The sequence below is a fragment of the Xenopus laevis genome, chromosome 2S (genome assembly GCF_017654675.1).
Source record: "Xenopus laevis strain J_2021 chromosome 2S, Xenopus_laevis_v10.1, whole genome shotgun sequence".
NCBI lineage: Eukaryota > Metazoa > Chordata > Amphibia > Anura > Pipidae > Xenopus > Xenopus laevis.
Window position 1 is genome coordinate 96,640,733 of NC_054374.1, and position 20,408 is coordinate 96,661,140.

Genomic DNA, 20,408 nt, shown 5'->3' on the forward strand with positions numbered 1-20,408 from the left:
CGCTGGTGCAGCAGCCATTTTGTCTTTCTGCGAGGATTCCATCAGACGTTCCGAGCCTTGCAGTTCCTCGTGTCATAACTAAATCTAAACACTGAACGGGGATACAGAAGGCAGCGGGACTGAGGAGCTTTCACCCGGAGTGCAACGGGTGCGCCGGGGGAGGGCGCGCGTGAGCCGTGGAAGGTGTTTGTCAGTAATTTTGTCAAAGTCCCTGTCAGGGATGTCTAGCGAGGAGAGCTACCTGGCGATACTGCGATACCTGACCAATGAGCGGGAGCCTTATGCCCCGGGCACAGAGGGGAACGCTAAGCGGAAGATCCGCAAGGCAGCGGCTTGCTATGTTGTGAGGGCGGGAACTCTTTACTACCAGCGCAAGCTCAGGGATAAGGAGGGCTTCACCGAGCTGGAAGTCGTGTTGCAACTTGAGCGCAGAAAAAGGCTCATAGAGGCGGCGCACGTCGGCACTGGAGGGGAGCACTTAACCCGGCATCAAACATGGCACGTCCTGTCACAGAGCTACTGGTGGAGAGGTAATAGCTCCATGATGCTGCTCCTTTGCTTCCTTTCCCAATTCCCACCTTTCTACTCGACCATTGGACTACAGCTCCCAGCCTCCCACAATCACCCAGGGTGTAGGCGTGTTGCTGCGTATGTGCAAATGTCCCCTTACCCAAACACACCTGCTGCCTGTGTTAGTGTTACTGAGACTTGGCATCAACAGCCAGTTGGCTTACATCTCTGCAAACTCTTTAAAGGGGTAGTCCGTCTTTAAATTAACTTTTAGCTTGTTCTAAATAGTGATATTGAAACAAATTTCTATTGGTTCTCTTTTTTTTTTTCTAGTTTTTGAACTATTTAGCTTTTTTTATCCCGTTTCACATTTTGGAATTTCAGCAGCCATTTGGTTGCTATGGTTCAGTGTTCCATAGCAACCAAACTGTTGTTTGAATAAGCCGTACTATGCAATATATCTTTGATTATGGATGTCCTTTATTAGTATAATTGGTCCACTGGAATGTCATGTTGGATGCAGTCTGCAGGTCAGTAAAGCTGGCCATAGACGCAACGATCCGATCGTATGAATCGTGAATTCGTACGATTTTCGGACCGTGTGTGGAGAGTCCCGACATTTTTCGTCCGGCGGAGATCGGTCGTTTGGTCGATCGGACGGGTTAGAAAATTTCTGTTGCCTGCCGATATCTCTGCGTGTATTGCCGATCGTACGATTTTCAGTGGGAGACGGTCACTAGTGTTGTCAGACATAACTATCGTACAATTGCTGTGAGGGGCAGAACATCGGCTTATCTGTTCTTTCACTACTTTATTTGGTAAGACTTTGATCTGAATCTGAATAGTGGCAGGTCCGGGAGATGGGAAAGTCCGATCGTACGTTGATTCGTATGATCGGATCTTTGCGTCTATGGCCAGCTTAGGAGTGATATTTGAGGAAAATGCCTATTTGCAATTCTAGATGCATCAGCTTGGAGGTCAATTAGGGTGAATGCTCATTTACCTTTCTTGGAACTATGGCTGAATGGCTAATTACCAGTTTTTCTTAACTTTGTAGACTTGTTATGAACCATCATTGTCCCTAACCAAAGGTTAGAACTCCAAGGGGGAGCTTGAACTAAAAAAAGGGTCAGACAAACTTTGCTGCAAGCAGATTGTCAGGGGATGCTGCCTTTCCTTTGTTTTTAGTCAGTGGTTTAAACTTGTAGTGATGCCAGCCTTTGCTATTAAATTGCCTGCTATGGCCTCTAGACCACTACTAGTTTTTCATGAAAATGTCACATGCATTTTCAAAATGAAGGCAGCAAAAGCAGTTCATGGGTATTATGGGTAGATGTTTTTATATGTTTGTTGTGGGTTTTTTTTTTCTTTTGTTGATTTGACCCTCCATGTCTATCCCTGCTACTTTATTTATTCCAGTAAGCCACATATTCTTGGACTTCTACCACTTACACAAAATAGTTATTCCATTCTTTATGTTCATAACTTGGAAGATGTTTTCTCCTACCTCATCAGGTATTTTAAAACATATGAAAGATTACATCAAAGACTGCAGCAAATGCCAAGAACGGACGGACCGATCTCGACCTTCTAATGATGCCTCTGAAATGTTAGAAGAACCCGGGTTAGATGTCCGATCTGACACTAATGAGACAGATGATGAGAGTAGCAATCCAGCATCCAATACAAGCCACACTCCAAAACCTTCAAGAAAGAAACCAACTACAAAACATGAACTTGTGTTTGTATGTACTCATTTTAATTACCAACTGATTGGTCTGTTGGCCAGGGCTATATCATATGCACAATTTTTATGAGTATGCATCCCGGCCTTCCAAAAAATGATTCCTCTCTTAATGATGCAGGTGATTCAGGGATCTGAATTCACAGTATTTATGTAGTACAGCTGTAGGATTAAATATCCGGAATGCTTGGGACCTGGGATTTTCCAGATAAGGGATCTAGCTATAATTTGGATCACAATACCTTAAGTCTGCTAAAAATAATTAAATTAAATACACGCAATAGGATTTTTGCAGGTTATGTAGGATAAATAGAAGGTTATAGAGAAGGAGGGAATAATTTTAAGATTTTAGAATTATTTGTTTAAAATGGACTCTATGGGAGATGGCCTTCCCATAATTCAGATCTTTCTGGATAATGGGTTTCCAGATAAAGGATCCCATACCTGTAGTCAAAAAAAAAGAAAACAAGCAGCAGCTTACAGAAGATGTGGAAAGCATGGAGCCTAGTTTTATTTATAGCATTCTCTAGAATAAGGCTACATGCCTTGCACCTTTTCTATGAGCAGTTTGTTGCCCTTTTTTTCTATTTTAAGTAATCTAGCATATGCATACACCCACATATAAATTAACTAGTCATGGGTGGCTCAGACCGTAATCCATGGGAGAGACTGTCTGTGTCGCTTGCCCATGGCTGGAATAATCGCAGCACGTGAAAGAATATAATGATGGACCTGGTACAATAGTTATAATAAAATAATAAATATTTTGTATTATTTTAGGTTGATAGTAAAGGCATTGTTAAACAGGCATCTTCTAAACATGGACAGACAATCTTGGACCAGTTAAACCAGCAACGACTAAATAATCAGTTCTGTGACGTAACACTTCTTATTGAAGGACAAGAATTTAAAGCCCACAAAGCTGTCTTGGCAGCCAGCAGTGAATACTTTAGGGAACTCTTCATTGAAAAAGGAGCTGTTTCGAGCCATGAAGCTTTTGTTGATCTTTCAGGTAAGGAAAGTACAGAAATACATTTTATAATGACTATCCCCCCCCTTGTAGGCGAGTAGAAATCTTTTTCATAATTTCTCTGTATGTGTTTTTTTCTCCTTAAAGGGATTTAGTCACAGGGAAAACAGGTTTTTTTTTCAAAACATGTCGGTTAATAGTGCCCACAGCCATATGACTTGTACTGTGATAAACTTGAGTCACTTTAACTGCTGTACTGCAAGTTGTAGTGACCCCACTCTTTCCCCCCCAGCAGCCTTTTGACAGAACAATAGGCAGGTGACCTGATAACCGTTTGCTGACACAAGATAACAGCTCCCTGGTAGATATGAGAATAGATACAATTACTGCCTACCAATATTACAGCTAAAACATACATTTGTTGGTTCAGAAATAACATTTACATTTTTAATGTAAACAGTGTAATTTAGAAATAAAAACTACACTATAAAAATCATGACAGAATCCCTTTAATGTCATTTAATGATTTTATTTGATATTTATCTTCTTTTTACTGGTTGCAAACAACACACAGTATGGTTGAGTTGTTTGCAGTAGGAAACACAAGAACACACCATTTTTTATTGTAAAAAAATAGTTTAAAGCATCCACAAAATTTAGTATACACTATTACAATTCCTCTTTTGGATGTTGATGCAACTTGCAAATGTTGTGACTGACTGCACACTTCCATGGATCAATATTGAATAATGGTTAACATTTTGTAATACAGTATTTGAGTGGTGCCTGAAAGTCAGCCAGTAATAGCCTTGCAAGTTACATTGACATGCATAGTACATAACACAACAGCTATTCCATGCCATAATACCATAAACTATATGCAATGCTGTCAGTTAGTGCTTTCTTTCCTATGTTTGTGTTTTTAAATCATCTTCATCAATCATTACAGATTTTAATGTTTGATGTCTGATAGGAGATTATTAGGTGTTTTAAGATGCTGCATCCACATTGCTGCATGGTTAGTGGCTTTTCAGTTTATTCATTTTATTTCCCCAGAAGAGAAATGGCCACAGAATGCTGACTAATCTCATGATGTGGTACTCTGGGTATTTTGATATCTGTTACTTGTAATATTCATCAAAAGTCACTTCCCTTTTATATCACTAGGAAGTGCTGCAGTACAGTCTAAATCCAAAGTTGACATTGGCCTATAGGACTGTGTTTATTTTAAGACAACAGTCACTTACAACAGACTAACTGTTTTTCACCTATGTCAGTGAGGAACAACCTATAGCAGATAGTGGATGTTTTGATCAGCAATCAGAATGGCTCTTATGACATTGCCAAAATAAAAAAGTATTATAGATATGGTTTTATGCGCTGCTTATAAACATAATTCTATACATGTGTTTTGATATTTAAAATGCTAGAGCCACTTTTTTTTTATTCTTTGAGACGTACTTCAGTTTCAAATGTACATTTGTCCCCTTTGTTACATTTGCATTCAGTGAATAGGGCTTGTGCTGAACATGCTTTGTGCCTATTGTTTAAATCACAAAATTTCTAATATGGTTATTTTTGATCTTAACAATGCATACAGGGAAACTGGAGCTACTCCATGTTTGGTCATTGCAAGGTAGATAATTAGATTATCATTATACAATCTCCCTCCCTTCACCCTCTGTTTTGTAAGCAGAAGTCTATTAAAAATTATCTGTACAATGGTAAATCTATCTTCTTTGCAAGGACCAAACGTAGTAGCTTTAGATTTCCTGTTTGTCCTTTTTAGCTCGATAAATAATAAAAAAACATACTTTTTGCCTGTTGTTTTAATTATGAAAAAGCTATGTTTAACACAAGTTCTTGTCATTGAACAAGGAGGTGTACTGCCCCTTTAAAGGAGAACTAAAGTTTAACTAAAGAAGTAGACTAGAAATTATGTTCTGGGCTTCTGTACCAGCCCAAGGCAACCACAGCCCTTTAGCAGTAAAGATCTGTGCCTCCAAAGATATCCCAGTAGCTCCCCATTTTCATTTTGGCTCATTCACTGCACATGCTCTGTGCTGCTGTCACTTACTGAATTTAGGAAATTACATAATATACAGCCTTGTAGCATCAGATTATATTACAAACTAATCTTATTTTCTGCTTGATAATATGAGATGACCCCTAAGCTTAGCTTCTCAACAGATGCTCAGAGCCCACTGAGCATGTCGCAGACACTTTCCAAGATGGTGACTCCCTGTGGATTGTGTCTGCAGTCTTGGGTCATTGCTGCTATTGAGAAGCTGAAACTTTGGGCTGGTGCAATAAGTTCAGTATATAAAATGTCATTTTAGCCATATTCATTTTTAGGGTTTAGTTCTCCTTTAAGGGGAAATTCATGTAATTGCACTTCTTGCTTGACTTTTTCAATAAAAAAACAAGCTCTTTCAGCAAGAAATAAAAAAATAAGTGGTTTGTTCTAGGGTGGGGCTACAGGAATGGTGTGAACCATTTGAACCACTTTCCCTGAAATATGTTACAGGGTTCTGCAAGTCCAGTTTCCTTCCACTGCTCGAGTTTGCATACACATCAGAACTTATTTTTGACTTCTGTAGCATGGCTGAAATTTCTATGCTGGCTCGGCATCTCTTTATGAATGAAGTGCTAGAAATATGTGAATCTGTTCATAGACAAATGGAGACGAATCAAATCAACTTGTGCCAAAAAGTCGATGTAGTATCGGAAAACAGTTTGTTGGATGCCAGTGTCGTGAAACTACAAGCAGTAGGGAATAATGCACCACCATTATTGGCTGAGGTGATAAATAGCCAAAAAACCTCTCTTTCAAATAATGAGAATTTGGAATGTGAGACTGTAGCAACTGAGACAGTTACAAATTCTACCGATGTTGCAGTATCCCAGTTATCTGAGGTTCCCACAGTGCAACTTGTCACTGGCCCTGAAGTTCACATCAGCTCATTGACTGGAACAGCAGCAATATACCTTTCAGACGTGTCCTCGGAGCTTCAACCTGCTGTCATCATTCCTGCAGTAATAGATGCATCAAATGTTCAGCATCAGCAAATATTAGGTGATGCTCCAGAGGACAGTACACCTGCTGATCACATGGAATCTCAGCAACCTACTGGCGATAACAACATTGATGCATCTGATAAAGTGCAGTCAGTCATGTTCACTACCAGTGAAAAAAAGCTTTGTGCAGAGGAACCACAGCCAAAAGATGTCAGTTTGAAAGAAATCACAAATTCAAACACAAATGGAGATCCACAAATTAGTGTGGCTGTTGCTGAAGAATCTTCTGCCTCCGTCATTGATCTAGAGACAACTTGTGCTGAAGATGTGGTTATTGGAAATACAGACCCAGAACCAAAAGTAAAGATTGGTGAAGACCCTAAAAGGAAACGTGGTAGACCTCATAAATCACCAGAAGACATAGAGAACAGCAGTAAAAAAACTAGACAGATACTGCAATCTGGTGAGAAGTGCACATACAAAGGAAAATTGCGAGATTGCTTAGTTGGAAAAGGTGGATATATTAGGCTGCACCAAGGTCAAGGGAAGACACTTAAGAAAAGAAAGACAAATCCTAAATCTGCAGTTCAGCAGGTAAGGCTTGTATAATCTGTTCTGTTAAATTTTCACACACTGTGCAAGAGGCTCCTATCTAAAAGGTGTTATACAGTTATGAAAATATCCATACTGATGCTTTTTAAAACATTTTATGGCTAAGGAGGGTTTGAGACTAAAGCATTATTGTAAATAGCCTGTAAAGCTGGCCATACACAAACCAAAAATTATTTGTAAATTTATGATGGCCCACTAGCATGTACAATAAATATTGGTTAGTTTTGGGATCAGGTTTGAAAATGTCACCTGCTGATTTACTATGTCGGCCATTTCACGGTGCATAGAAATATTAGGAAATGAAAAAAGGGCCACTGCCTCTCGGGCTGTTTCAATCATTCATGCTCCTTGCACAACTATTGGAACAATTAGAAGCTGGCTGAACGACAAAAGCTGTGGGCTTATCTGGTAGAGAGTGTAAATTCAGTTGGCCTGTTTGTGGCTGCCTTTCATCCCACCTTAGGGCATGTGCACATGGAGCTGTAGACTATGCTGCGCTCCAGTTTTTGAAAGCTTACTGCACAGGCTGAATAACAATCCAGGAAAATTGGGCTGGTAAATGAGCTGGGCATCTGCTCTACAGTTACCAACCATGAAATAAGGTAGCTATATAGCAGTATAAAATGTAGTAAATATGAGGTCTAGGTAAGCTGCATAAGATATCGTCAACTATGATATGCTGTATTCAGACACTCTTTATTAATGCTCTTCAGCAATGCCACCACAAAGCTGCATCTGGTCATGGCCCTGAAAGCACAATTTTATCGTATCTTTAATAGGTCTTAAAATAAAAAGTCTTATTAAAATAAGATATTCCTATTGAGTAGCTAAGATATTACAACTGAAAAGTTAAAACTTTTTTTTCAAATCGGTCATCAGTCATTGTAGGCTTTTGTCATCATCAACATGTAGTTGTGAAAGTTGTCATACTAAGAGCTGAGACAAACCTTTGGTGTGTGTGTGTGTTGGATGTGTTGCATTCTTCTGACATTTTTTCCTGTTCTCTTGGCATGTAAACGCAAGGCTGCAATGAAACTGCTTCAAAGAGGAAAGAAAAAGAGATTAGTGGCGCCAAAAAAACAAATTGCAGAAGCGCAGTTCAAGTGTGATGATTGTGGATTGATGTTTGAACGCCGATATGCACTGATTATGCATAGTGTGAAACATGAAAAGTCAAAAGAATTCAAATGCCCGGTAGGTTGTATGCAAACAAGTTCTGACAGTTTTTTCATGAAGAAAAATTATAAATGTTACTATTTAGTAAGTGCAAGATGTCTAATTCTATTATTTGCAACTTTGTTTGAATTTGAAGAAATGCTGAAGTCTGATTTAGTATTCTCTTAGAGGCTTTGGCTGCTGGAGGGTCTTGGGACTTTTAATTTAACTAGCTATGGATTAGCCTGACAGTTGGGGTTATACAAGTGATACAGGCACTTTCAAGGTTTTTATAGGAACAAGTCGTTAGCGCTGCAGATCAGTGTCAGTAATCTTTTTTAATTGTTTGAACTAGCAGTTACGCCTCCCCCATAACTCCTCTTCATTTTGGTGGTCAGACAGGTAAGTAAAACTGACTTGCTTAGTTAATTTGAAATCTAGGAAACCATCCAATGTGTAGGGGATAATAACAAATAAGCATAAAAACTTAATTTGGATCCATATCATAAGTAACAATAATACCTGAAGTTCTGACAATAGTATTCCCTTCCTTGTTTACTTGAGCATACAGTTGTCATGAAACCTTTCATCCTATCCAAAGGGTGTCCTGAGCACTGCAATAAAATTGGGAACACCCCACTTCTGAGCTTCAGGTATTAGTGTTATTACTTATGATATGAATACATTTACTGGTGGCGGAGGAGGTCAGAGTTAATTCTTTAAATCCCCTCTCCATCACTTAAATTACGGCAATTTTTAAAATGTAACTATTGGAAAAAATCTAAAAAATGTAGCGTTTATTATTAATATTCTGAACCCCAAAGTGCTAACAAGGGGGGGATTAGTATCTTAGGTTACCATGCTACACCTCTCAATTCAATACACTGTAATTGAGATTAAGTTGATTCTGCTTCTGTGTTTGAAATTTAGGGAAATAACTACCAGAATACCTCTAAACAAAAAAGGATAATGTACATTGTTCCCAAACATGACCCCCAAATTGCTTCTTTATTGATATTTTTACAGCAGAACAGGAGCATCTGTTAAGAATAACCACTCTCCTTCTGCTCCACCTATGCCACTGAAATCCACAAAAAATGCAGTATGTTGGAGATTGCACATAATCTTTGGTTTAACTATTGATTTTTTGTATGGAACTTGGTTTGAATCTAGTGTTGGTATCAGCCAGGCCCTCTAGTGCCAAAATATGTTGTTATCCTGTGTTTTCTTACAAATGTTTTTATCCTTTTTTGTACTTTGGTGGTAAGGGCTAATAGAAATGTTTCTTTGGACCTTCTGGAGTTTTTTTCCTTGTAACATATATTGCCAACATACTGCCTAACTTTGCTAATTCTAAATATATTGTTTGTTAGCCAGAATTTTTTTCTATGTGCTAATAGGCCCTTCTTAATATTTAGGGTGCTTCTGCCTATAAGAAGAGCACCACACTGCCGACATAGTCTTATAATATATAGATGTTTTTGATAATGGCAGGTGACAAAGCTAACCAAATAACAACTTCAGTCAGGGTTGCGTCTTGAAGTAAAATTATGATTTGATTAGATTTATGAAATATTTGTAGTCTTGTCATGCTTTAAATGCTTATTCAATGTTTTAAAATCAATGTATAACAGGTTTCTTTTTTTACCAAACAGCTATGTACAAAGGAGTTCCAGTACAGAGCATCATTACGTGCGCATCTAATCAGACACTCCAAAACAGGCAAATCCGAAGTCAATGTTGTTGAAACTGAAGGGGATACAGTAAAGGGTGGAACAAAAAGGCAGTTTATTTGTGGTATTTGTGGAAGAACACTCCCTAAGCTATATTCTCTGAGAATACACATGTTGAAGCATACTGGAGTGAAGCCACATGCATGTGAGGTAATCACAATGACAATTCTGTATAGAGTTGTCTAATTTTTAATTACTTACTATTTCTACGGAATTAGCATGGAAAATTATGTTATCAGATTTCAAACTAGCTTTAAGATCTTTATTTTGTTTTTCCTTCTTTTTCTCTGGCATAAAGCTAATCGAGTTCCCTGGCCATGATCAACAAGTATTAACATGCAAATTAGAGACTGTTCTGGTCCTATCTTCGAGTTCTTATTGTTGGTGAATGGTGATCGGCAGATGTTAAACAACCAGACCTTGCAGCCCCTCAACCACACTGCACAGCTTTTCCTTTTTTCATTCGGCAGACTACCCTAGCTATCTTTGGTAGTCTGCATGGTGCAGTTGAGAATGGGGGGTTGCCTTTGCAGTGGTCCCATATTATAAAATTCACTTCTCCTTCATGTGTTTGGTTATTGTACTTTGATAACAAAAATAATGTTCTTTAAATACTTCCACATTTTCTTCATCCTTTAGATCTGTGGGAAAGCCTTTACTCACAAGCATGGTTTAAAAATGCACCAAGCCTTGCATGAATCTCATAAACAGTTCAAATGTGATATGTGTGACAAGTCTTTTGTGACCAACCGCAGTCTTCAGGAACATGTGAGCACTCACACAGGTAATGAACCCTTTTTGTGCATTACCAATTTTTAAAATGTGTTAAATTAAAATCCTGTATGATTAACAATTAAACTTCACTAACTTCAGAATAAAATGATTTCTTTGCAGCATAATACATCATACACATAGCTACATTAATTATAAATCTGCTTTTATCCCATGGATGGCCATCTTAACACTGCCCCATCAAATTGCTATATATACAGTAAAGTAATGGTGGTAGCATTATGCTGTGTGGGCTCTTTTATTAGCAGGGAATGTGAATCTTGTTAAAACAGAAGGAGGAATGAATGTGCAAATATTTCTGAGTTTCAGTGCATATAACATACAAGTAAGAAAGAAAATAATGTTTTAAATTGTAAGAGTTGTGTATGAAAAGTAGAGCACGATAAAGTAATACAAAATACATATATTTTTATAGTATATAGTATATTAACGGCGTAGTTCACCTTTGAATAAAAATAGTATGATGTAGACATGGAGATTCTGAGACAATTTGCAATTGCTCTTCATTTTTTTTTATTTTATTTTGCTTTTTTTGTTCTCAGCTCTCCAGTTTAGAATTTCAGCAGCAATCTTGTTGCTAGGGTCTTTTTTTACCCTAACAAGCAGTCATTGGTTTGAAGGAGAGGCAGGAATATGAATAGGAGAGGGGCTGTATAGTAAAAAGAAATAAAAGTAATCATAACATTGAATTTATATACTTGCAGAGCAATAGTTTTTGGCTGCCCCCAATTTGAAAGGTGAGAAGAAAGCAAATAATTGAAAAAACTATTAAGAAAAGAATTCTAAGAGTTAAAACCAATTGTTAGGTTGCTACTAGGTAAGGGACATTCTATAATCTGGTAAAAGTTAACTTAAAGGTGAACCACCGCTTTTAGAGATCCTTTAGTTAAAGCAGAAAAGAAAAGAGCCCCGATAATGTATAAAACAAGGCATTTAGCATTTCAGGCATGTGTATGTCTCTGTAATTATAATGAATTATTTTACTATGCAACTATGTATTTTTAGTTGTAATTGCAGACATGTGTATGTCTCTAATTATGATGAATTATTTTACTACGCAACTATGTATTTTTATATATATATATATTTTTTTTTTTATTAAGGGTGCTTTTCCAGCCATGGCATATATTCTGTACAACAATTGCTTTATTTGTCACCACAGGCCACTGGCAAAGAAATTATTTTAGTCAAAATGCATATCTGACAAACTTGTCAGACTGATTTTAGCTAATAACTTCTCTGAATATTAGGTATATGCTGCTTATTTGCTCCCTACTATGAGAAAATCAAACTTTTTTTTCGAGGTCATACTCCATTTCAGCCTTGATTTTAAGAATGAGAATAGAATCGGTTTCCTCTATATTATCATACTACAATTAACTTTCAAAGATTACACTGATGTTAATTGGTATGATGATTGTAACATATGCCTTCTCGAATAAACAAAAATTTTTCTTCCAAAGGAGAATCAAAGTACCTTTGCTCTGTATGTGGAAAGCCTTTCCACCGGGCATCTGGACTAAGTAAACACCTAAAGAAACACAAACCAAAAGTTGAGACTCGTGGATATCATTGTACACAGTAAGTTGAAATAGAAATTTTAGTGTTGTAAAATTAACTTCATATGTTTTATTGAAGTAAGGTTAGTGTAAAGATTTGTGTTTGGTATATAGACTGGATATCTGTTATTCTGCAATGTAAAACAAAAACATTTTCTCACTTTATTTTGGATCACAATTATGTTACAATTTGTCCAGCAGCATTCTGAATAAGTTGAATTAGTCTTTAAAAAAGAAGCAGTAGTACTATTTGCACAAAAAATGTTCCTGATAAAATAGATATAATTTCATGAGAAAATATTCCAAGAGTTTTATGATTTTTATAGTTGTACAGTGTGCAATTTTGCAACTTAATTGGTGATTATCGGTTCAGTCCCTTTGAAGGATATAGAGTAAATTTCTGACAGCTAAACTATAGAGTTTAATAATTATAATTTAAACATAGGCATAAGGGCAGGAGTATCTATACACCTGCTTGTACAACATTTTATTCCAAAACCCAGGGTCTTCATTTTGCAGTTACCACTAATTGTTGGACTGTTGTTATGAATTGCTTTAATTCAGTGGAGTAACTATAGAAGGGCAGACCATGTGGGAGGGGGGGTCTACGAGAACAGGGGCCTATGGGGGGGGAGAGGGTCACTCACAATTTTATGTAGGGGGATGGCAAAAAATCAGTTTGCAGGGATTCGCCTGCCCCAAAATTTACACCAAGACTATTGATGATATTTGGAACTAACATTAGATGATCAGGCCTAGATTGTATTTGACATTACAGTTTCATCCCACATTTGGTTTTAGGTCAGGTGCAGCCAGCCATGTATCCATGGGAAGATAGACAAATTAAAGACTAGAATCTTTATTGTGGAAGCATGAAGGAACCCTGTGGTCTGTGGGTGTTTTTGGTAGAATATTTTTTAGGTGTTATTCCTAGAACCCTAAATAATAAACATCTGCTTTCCTAAAGAAAAGCAGCTGAAATACAATAGAGTTCCAGCTGCCTTCTTAACCAAAGGTCTCGGGCATTGAGTTTTATCTTTGCTGTTGCACCCAAATGCTGTGCTTGTGTACACTTGTCATTTGATGAGTTAACAAGAAGTGCCACTAGATGAGATTGTGTTATAGCTTAACTCTGTCTATGGAGTATTGGCAACAGAACAAATACAGCTAAGTATAAGTTTACAGATGTTTTTATTTCAGTGGTATGATGCCAGTTTGTCATTAATGCTTAGTATTCCTTTCTCACTCTCCTAAACTTAATGCTTTCCATTAGTTCTAATGACCTTCTGTTCAGTATGTTTGTGCAGTAGTTTATTTCCCAGGAATGCCGCCTCTTCAGTTTTGTCTCGCATGCTTAGCTCTCATGTTGAATTCTTGTAGATGTGAGAAAAGTTTCTTTGAATTACGGGATCTCCAACAACATATGAACAAGCACCTTGGTGTGAAACCATTTGAGTGTGAGTATTGTGGAAAAAGCTATAGCTGGAAAAAAGACTGGTACTCCCATGTGAAATCGCATTCTGTAAAAGAACCCTACAGGTAAGTTCATGAGTCTTTAATCATAGTAAGGGGGTTTAAGTTGAGCTTTAAAGGAAGTTTATTCATCAAATTCTTTAACCTGCAAGTGTGTGCTAATTTAAAGGGATTCTGTCATTATTTATATGATATAGTTTTTATTTCTAAATGACACTGCAAGTAATTCACAATATAATATTTCATTCCTGAACTAGCAAGTGTATTTTTTTCAGTTGTAATATTGGTGTGTAGCCAGCCATCTCAGGTCATTTTGGCCGGTCATGTGCTTTCAGAAAGAGCCAACACTTTAGTGGTGGTTACCTTCACATTGTTCTGTTGTTAAGTTGCTGGGGGGGGTGATATCACGCCAGCTTGCAGTAAAGAATGACTGAAGTTTATCAGAGCACAAGTCACATGACTGGGGGCAGCTGGGAAACTCACAATATGTCTAGCCCCATGTCAGATTTCAAAATTAAATATAAAAAATCTGATGCGTTTTGGGGGATAAATTTTTTTCCCATTACCGTATGCCTTTAAAGGATAAGTAAATCTTTAAAATAAGTGAATGTAGAACTGACAAGGGTGCTATTCTAAGCACTTTTGTCGCTTACGTTCATTATTTATTTTTCTTTAATTCCAAGATATTATTAAGTGATGCATGTACTGTTAATCTGAATTAATTTTGTTACAACAGCGCCACCTGCTGGTAAGTTTCTGACCGTCCTTGACCACCAAGTAGTAAAGCACGTTCTCAGGAAAAAGAAAGAAAGAAAGAGGCTGTTCTGATGTTCTTCTGCTAAGGAAAAAATTAAAAACCTTTCTCAAACCTTTCCCAAGCAGAAGAACACCAGAACAGCCTCTTTCTTTTTCCTGACAACTTCCTTGACTACTTGGTGGACAGACTGGTGGGAAACTGACCAGCAGGTGGCGCTATTGTAACAAAATTCATTCATATGAAAGGGAGCCGGTCATCAGAAAACATGTTTTTTTTTTTTTTAAAACGCATCAGTAAATAGTGCTTACTTCAGCAGAATTCTGAACTGAAATCCATTTCTCAAAAGATTTTTTTATGTTAAATTTTGAAATCTGACATGGGACTAGACATTTTGTCAATTTCACAGCTGCCCCATGTCATGTGACTTGTGCCTGCACTTTAGGAGAGAAATGCTTTCTGGCAGGCTGCTGTTTTTCCTTCTCAATATAAATGAATGTGTCTAAGTGAGACATGGGTTTTTACTATTGAGTGTTGTTCTTAGATCTACCAGGCATTTTTTTTTTTGCCATGACGGTATCCCTTTAACTACATGTTTCCCTTAAAATCTTGGAATAAAAACAAAAAAAGTAATGAATGTACATTGCAAAAGCTCTTCGAATAGCACCCTCATCAATTTTACACTCACCTATTTTAAAAGTTTACTTACCTTTAAATCTGCAACATACCACTACAGATCTTATAAGTTTACAGAACAGGTACCTGTCTACAGACATTCCTTTCTGCAGCTGTTTGTAGAGATCCGTTAGGGCTGCTGTCCGTTCCCTTGCTGTGGAAAGGTGCTCGCTGAGATGAGTGAGGGGATTAATAAAATGGGCAAGCTGCATAATTGCTCACATTTTGGCAGTGCAATACAAATCAAAATTCAGTACCATATCTGGAAATGGAATAAAATCTTTTAGATTTTAAGTTCTTTGGTGCAGGGCCCGCTTTAGGGCTAGGGTCAAATGATACTTACAATTGCAGATTCTCCGCAGGTGGAGAATCGGCTACCCTGCTGCTCCACTTGTCTTATAAACTGCAGCCGGATTTTGGGGAAAAAATGCAAAATGTTGCATTTCAGCACTGAAATCTGCCTTATCTGCCTGCACCCAAGCAGATACAATGCTTCCAGGTGCAGGCAGAGAAGCAGGTCGAGAAGCAGCAGTGTTGCAGATTCTCAGCCTGTTGAAAAAAAGTATGCTGAAATTGTCTGGCTCTAGTCTTACCTCTTGTATCAATTATTATTAATAAATCTGTTTTATGTATGTATGTACCCACAGTCCTGAGGAATATGTTTACGCTTTATAAGTACATAATAATAATAAAATTACCAGGTATACGCAAGCCAGAAATTGGTATCAATGTTCGTTACCTTTTGGGCTTATATTGAATTCAAAGTCGCAGAGAGGAGAGAAATTTTTCACTGAAACAAATGTAAACAAATGCTTTAGCTTAAAAAAATTATAACAAAGTGGACTGCCACAAAATATGATAAAATAATTCCTTCAGTATGGCAAATTTATCTTTTTTTTTTTTCTGCAATGGATCCTTAAACGTAAACAGAAATACCGTAACATATTATTAACAAAAAATGTGGTTTATGTGATGATCTCCCCCAGCATTTTCCTACCTTTTTGCAGTTTTTGATTTTGATTGGCTTTAAACTTTTAAATAAGCCAGTGTTTCCACTTCCGCTGCAGAAGTTATCAGCTGTTTTAATGTGTCTTTCTGTGTGTGTGGGGGGGGGGGAGGAGAGTGTTGTACAGTAAGAGAATCATATTTAAGATGTTTTATGGTGGATTATGAGAATCATTTCTTGCCATTTCAGGTGCAGTGTATGTGGAAAAGAGTTCTATGAGAAAGCGCTTTACAGACGACATGTTAACAAGGCGACCCATGGCAAGAAAGGGAGGACAAAGCTAAATTTTGAAAAAACGTGTGAGCACTGTGGCAAAGTATTCACTCAATTTAGAGAATACAGGAGACATGTAAACAATCATGAAGGTATGATATTCAGCACTAATAAGTAACTCTCTTCAAGGAGAACTTCAGGTGAAAATGCACCATTTTTAGTATGGAAACGTATGAACAAGTGTTTTCTATACATATAAAATATACTTTAAAGGAGAACGGTCATTCACTTAGGCTTAGTCATATTTCCCCTCCCTCATCCTCTAGTGACAGCATATCTGTGAGCTGCATTTGTGCCTCTGGTTTGGTTGACACAGAAAAGATCTTTTCAAACTGACTGTAGAGGATCATTTGAGATATATATATATATATATATATATATATATATATATATATATATATATATATATTTTTTTTTATATTTATATAATTTTTTATATTTATATAATGCAGATGATACCTGCACTCCTTCACAACATGTCGTTTTACCGGGTGCTTGGTCAAAATGGTATATAAAAAATTTGAGAAAGGACCAGCACTCCGTTTTCACTTTATCCTTGATAAAGGTCCCAAAGTGGGTCGAAACGTTAGACACTGTGACATTACAATAAATTGCTGAATTTCTTGGAAAACAGAGTGCTGGTCCTTTCTACAAATTTTATATATATATATATATATATATATATATATATATATATATATATATATATATATATATATATAATTTTCCCCGTGTGTATGCCATACTAGCCTGTCCTACACTATATATATATATATATATATATCTATATATATATATCTATATATATCTATATATATATCTATATATCTATATATATATATCTATATATATATAAAATTTTCCCCGTGTGTATGCCATACTAGCCTGTCCTACACTGCCTGTGTGCCATACTTTATGCTGTATGTAGAGGTTCTAGATATGTTTATAACACAACATTATTTCACTGCTTTATGGCTGAGATTATAGCTATGTTTATAGCATTCTTTCACATTAGCATATTTCCTCTCTGATCCCCATTATAAGCAAATGTGGAGGGGAGGGTTAAACATTCTAATGGAATGAATGTCACCAGGCCGGGACTGGGAGTCAAAATAGGCCCTGTCATTCCAAGTACACAGACACCCAAACAGCCCACTATATGGTAACTTTCTATGGAACCATACAGAAGCCCCTCTGGCATTTGCCAGAACCCACAGATTGCCAGTCCGGGCCTGAATGTCACATGTAAAATACAATCCCAATAATTCATTGCAAATAGCAGGCTTCTGATAGGTCATGTCTTTATGACATCAACTTTGGTGGGGGGGGGGGGGATCAGCATGATTGGCTCCTCCAGGGGGATGCAGATCTGAAGTCATGCCAGAGGGTGGACTTTGACAGGAAGACATAACATACTGGGAGCTGATTATGATGACACCTTGTCGCAGACTATGCTACTTTTGTTTTTGGCTACATGGGATTAGCAAAAGCTTGGTTGAGGTGAAATAAGGCTATTGTTTCATTATGTAATAGGTTTAACTCTGAAAAAACACTGTATTCTTTTTTTTTTTTATTGTTAACTCTACTGTGTAATACTTAAGGGGTTCCCTGTGGCAGATTCGAGGAGGAAAACTTCGGAAATCGAAGCGCTGCGAGTGCATTGGCGCTGGTGTTTTGTCATTATAGCAGGCGGCAGGCAGGGGGAAGGCAGTTCGAGGAGATTGTCGCAGAAGGGGCGATTAGTCGCCAGGCAACTAAATCTCCCCGAATCTGCCCGTGTGCTTGAACCCTAAAATAAAACACTATATCTCATGACAGTTCTCCTTTAAAAGAGAACACCAAGATTTAGTATAGCATGTACAGACATATTTTTTGTTGTTCTGTTAAAAAAAAAAAAAAAAAGAAATAAAAAAAAAAATCTGTGTTGCTCCAAAATAATTCAGAAACGAGTAAATTCACTAACCCTCGATGAATAGTCTAAAAAGAAGGAATTGTTATGACGGATGCACCGAATCCACTATTTTGGATTTGGCGAACCCCCGAATTCTTCGCAAAAGATTTGACCGAATACTGAACCGAATCCTAATTTGCATATTCAAATTAGGGGTGGTAAGGGGGAAAACATTTTTTTACTTCCTTGATTTGTGACAAAAAGTGAAGCAATTTCCCTTCCCGCCCCTAATTTGCAATTTCGGATTTGGTTTAGCCTGGCAGAAGGATTCGGCCAAATCCGAATACTGCTGCCCCCTGCCTGCTATAAAGCCGAATCCTGGATGTGGTGCATCCCTAATTATTATAGCAGACGTGTGTGTGTATATACTGAAATGCTTGTGTAATAACAGACGTGTGGAATCACCATTTCACTGTGCACAAGACTTTTGATTCCAGGCAGAAAATATATGTGACAATATGTGTTTCATTAGCCTTATGAAAGGCAGCATCTCCTCACAACACCTATTGTAAACACTTCTCTGTAACATGTTTATTTTGTTAGGAAGATTGTAAAAAGTCGAAAAATTTATTGACTGTCATTACTGTAGCTAAATGATTGTTTAACATTCTCCCATTTTTTTCTCTGTTAGGAGTAAAACCATTTGAATGCCTTACATGTGGTGTAGCTTGGGCTGATGCTCGTTCCCTAAAACGCCATGTAAGGACACACACTGGTGAACGACCGTATGTGTGCCCTGTGTGTAATGACGGCTACATCGATGCTCGTACATTACGCAAGCATATGACTAAAACCCATAAGGACTATGTACCTGGTAAAATAATGCTGGAGAAGGACAGTCTTCAGTTCCATAATCAAGGAACCCAAGTTGAGCATGCAGTAAGCATATTGTCTGCTGAGCTGGATGAGCCACAAGCAGAAATTGTTACTGAAGAGATTGAGACAGTTATGGTTGCTGAAGAAGCAATGGCACAGCCACCTATCTGCACAGCTGTTTCATCACTTTCTGACCAAAGCATCATGCAAGTAGTAAATTATGTTCTTTCCCAGCAACAGGGACAACCAATTACTGATGTGGCTGAGGAGTTAGAGACTGTTGAAGTGGAAGTTGGTCAAATATCAGAAGTGGTATGACCACAGATGTGTTACTTTCAAATGTTTGAACTTTGGCACTTACCCAGGACTTTAAGCTGTAATGCACAGTGATGCACCAGCACTAAACTAAACTCATTGACATCAACATCATAAATGTTTCTAGAAGTTGGCTTTTTAATTGCTTGTGTTAACAGAAAACATCAAAAGTGGTTCTTCTTCTAAGGTCTTCATCTGTAAAAATGTTAATTTCTTCTGAATGGTCGACTTTTTCTAAAAAGTGGAATTAAACCGACATTTCCTTTCAATGTAGTTAAAGATATGTGTTCAAATGATGTTGCTTAAAAATGTCTTGTTTTCCACTGACTGGGTCACCTCGTGCAAGCAAATTGATTGCATTCATGCTCATGTTATAAAGCATTAAGAACTAATATGCTGAAAACAAGATTGGACCAGTTATTGAGGCAATGAAGAATTTCATCTGATTCATATTATCATGTATACACTTTTTTCTCTCTCACTTGTGCGTTCATGGACAGATATGCCATACATGCCTTACTCTGCATTTTTGTGTAAGCATTTATGATAAATAAGTTATCTCCCCAGTGCCCCTATCCAGCCTGCCCTAATAAACAGCGTCCAAGTGTACACATGGTTGTTAAGGTATCCAGGAATTGCCACCAGCCTGGACATGGAGTTAATTCCAATGTTCCCTTAATGGGGGAAATTATAAGAGGCTCTTTTTGACAGGGCACCAGGTTTTTAAGCAACCAAAACTTGCATCCAAGCCAGGAATTCAAAAATTAGCACCTGCTTTGTGGCCACTGCAACATCCATGGGCTTGATGTGCAATATGTTGCTAGCCAGCTACTGATTGGTTGGGATCGCTGCCTTAAAGGACCAGTAACAGTTTTTTTTTTTTTTGCTAAAAATCCACTCTACTCTTCTCCACCTACAGATCTTTCCTGCAGAAAGTGTATTATGCTAAATGCTTTATAAAAAAATACCATTATAAAATGCTGCTTCCGGATGTCTTACCCAAAAGGCGACTCAAAGATCCATGGTGCGGTGCTCCACATCTCCTCCTTGCC

General features: G+C 37.5%; 1 protein-coding gene across 1 annotated transcript; it reads left to right on the forward strand.

The window, feature by feature from the left end:
- Nucleotides 1-24: 24 nt before the first annotated feature.
- zbtb11.S (zinc finger and BTB domain containing 11 S homeolog) lies at nt 25-19,734 on the forward strand. The gene is made up of 11 exons (XM_018249724.2): nt 25-530; nt 2,026-2,255; nt 3,035-3,266; nt 5,752-6,836; nt 7,878-8,048; nt 9,665-9,892; nt 10,382-10,526; nt 11,998-12,115; nt 13,474-13,632; nt 16,191-16,366; nt 18,857-19,734. The coding sequence occupies exons 1-11, from the start codon at nt 221-223 to the stop codon at nt 19,357-19,359; spliced, it is 3,357 nt and encodes a 1,118-aa protein (XP_018105213.1). The 5' UTR covers nt 25-220; the 3' UTR covers nt 19,360-19,734.
- The last annotated feature ends 674 nt before the right edge of the window (nt 19,735-20,408 follow it).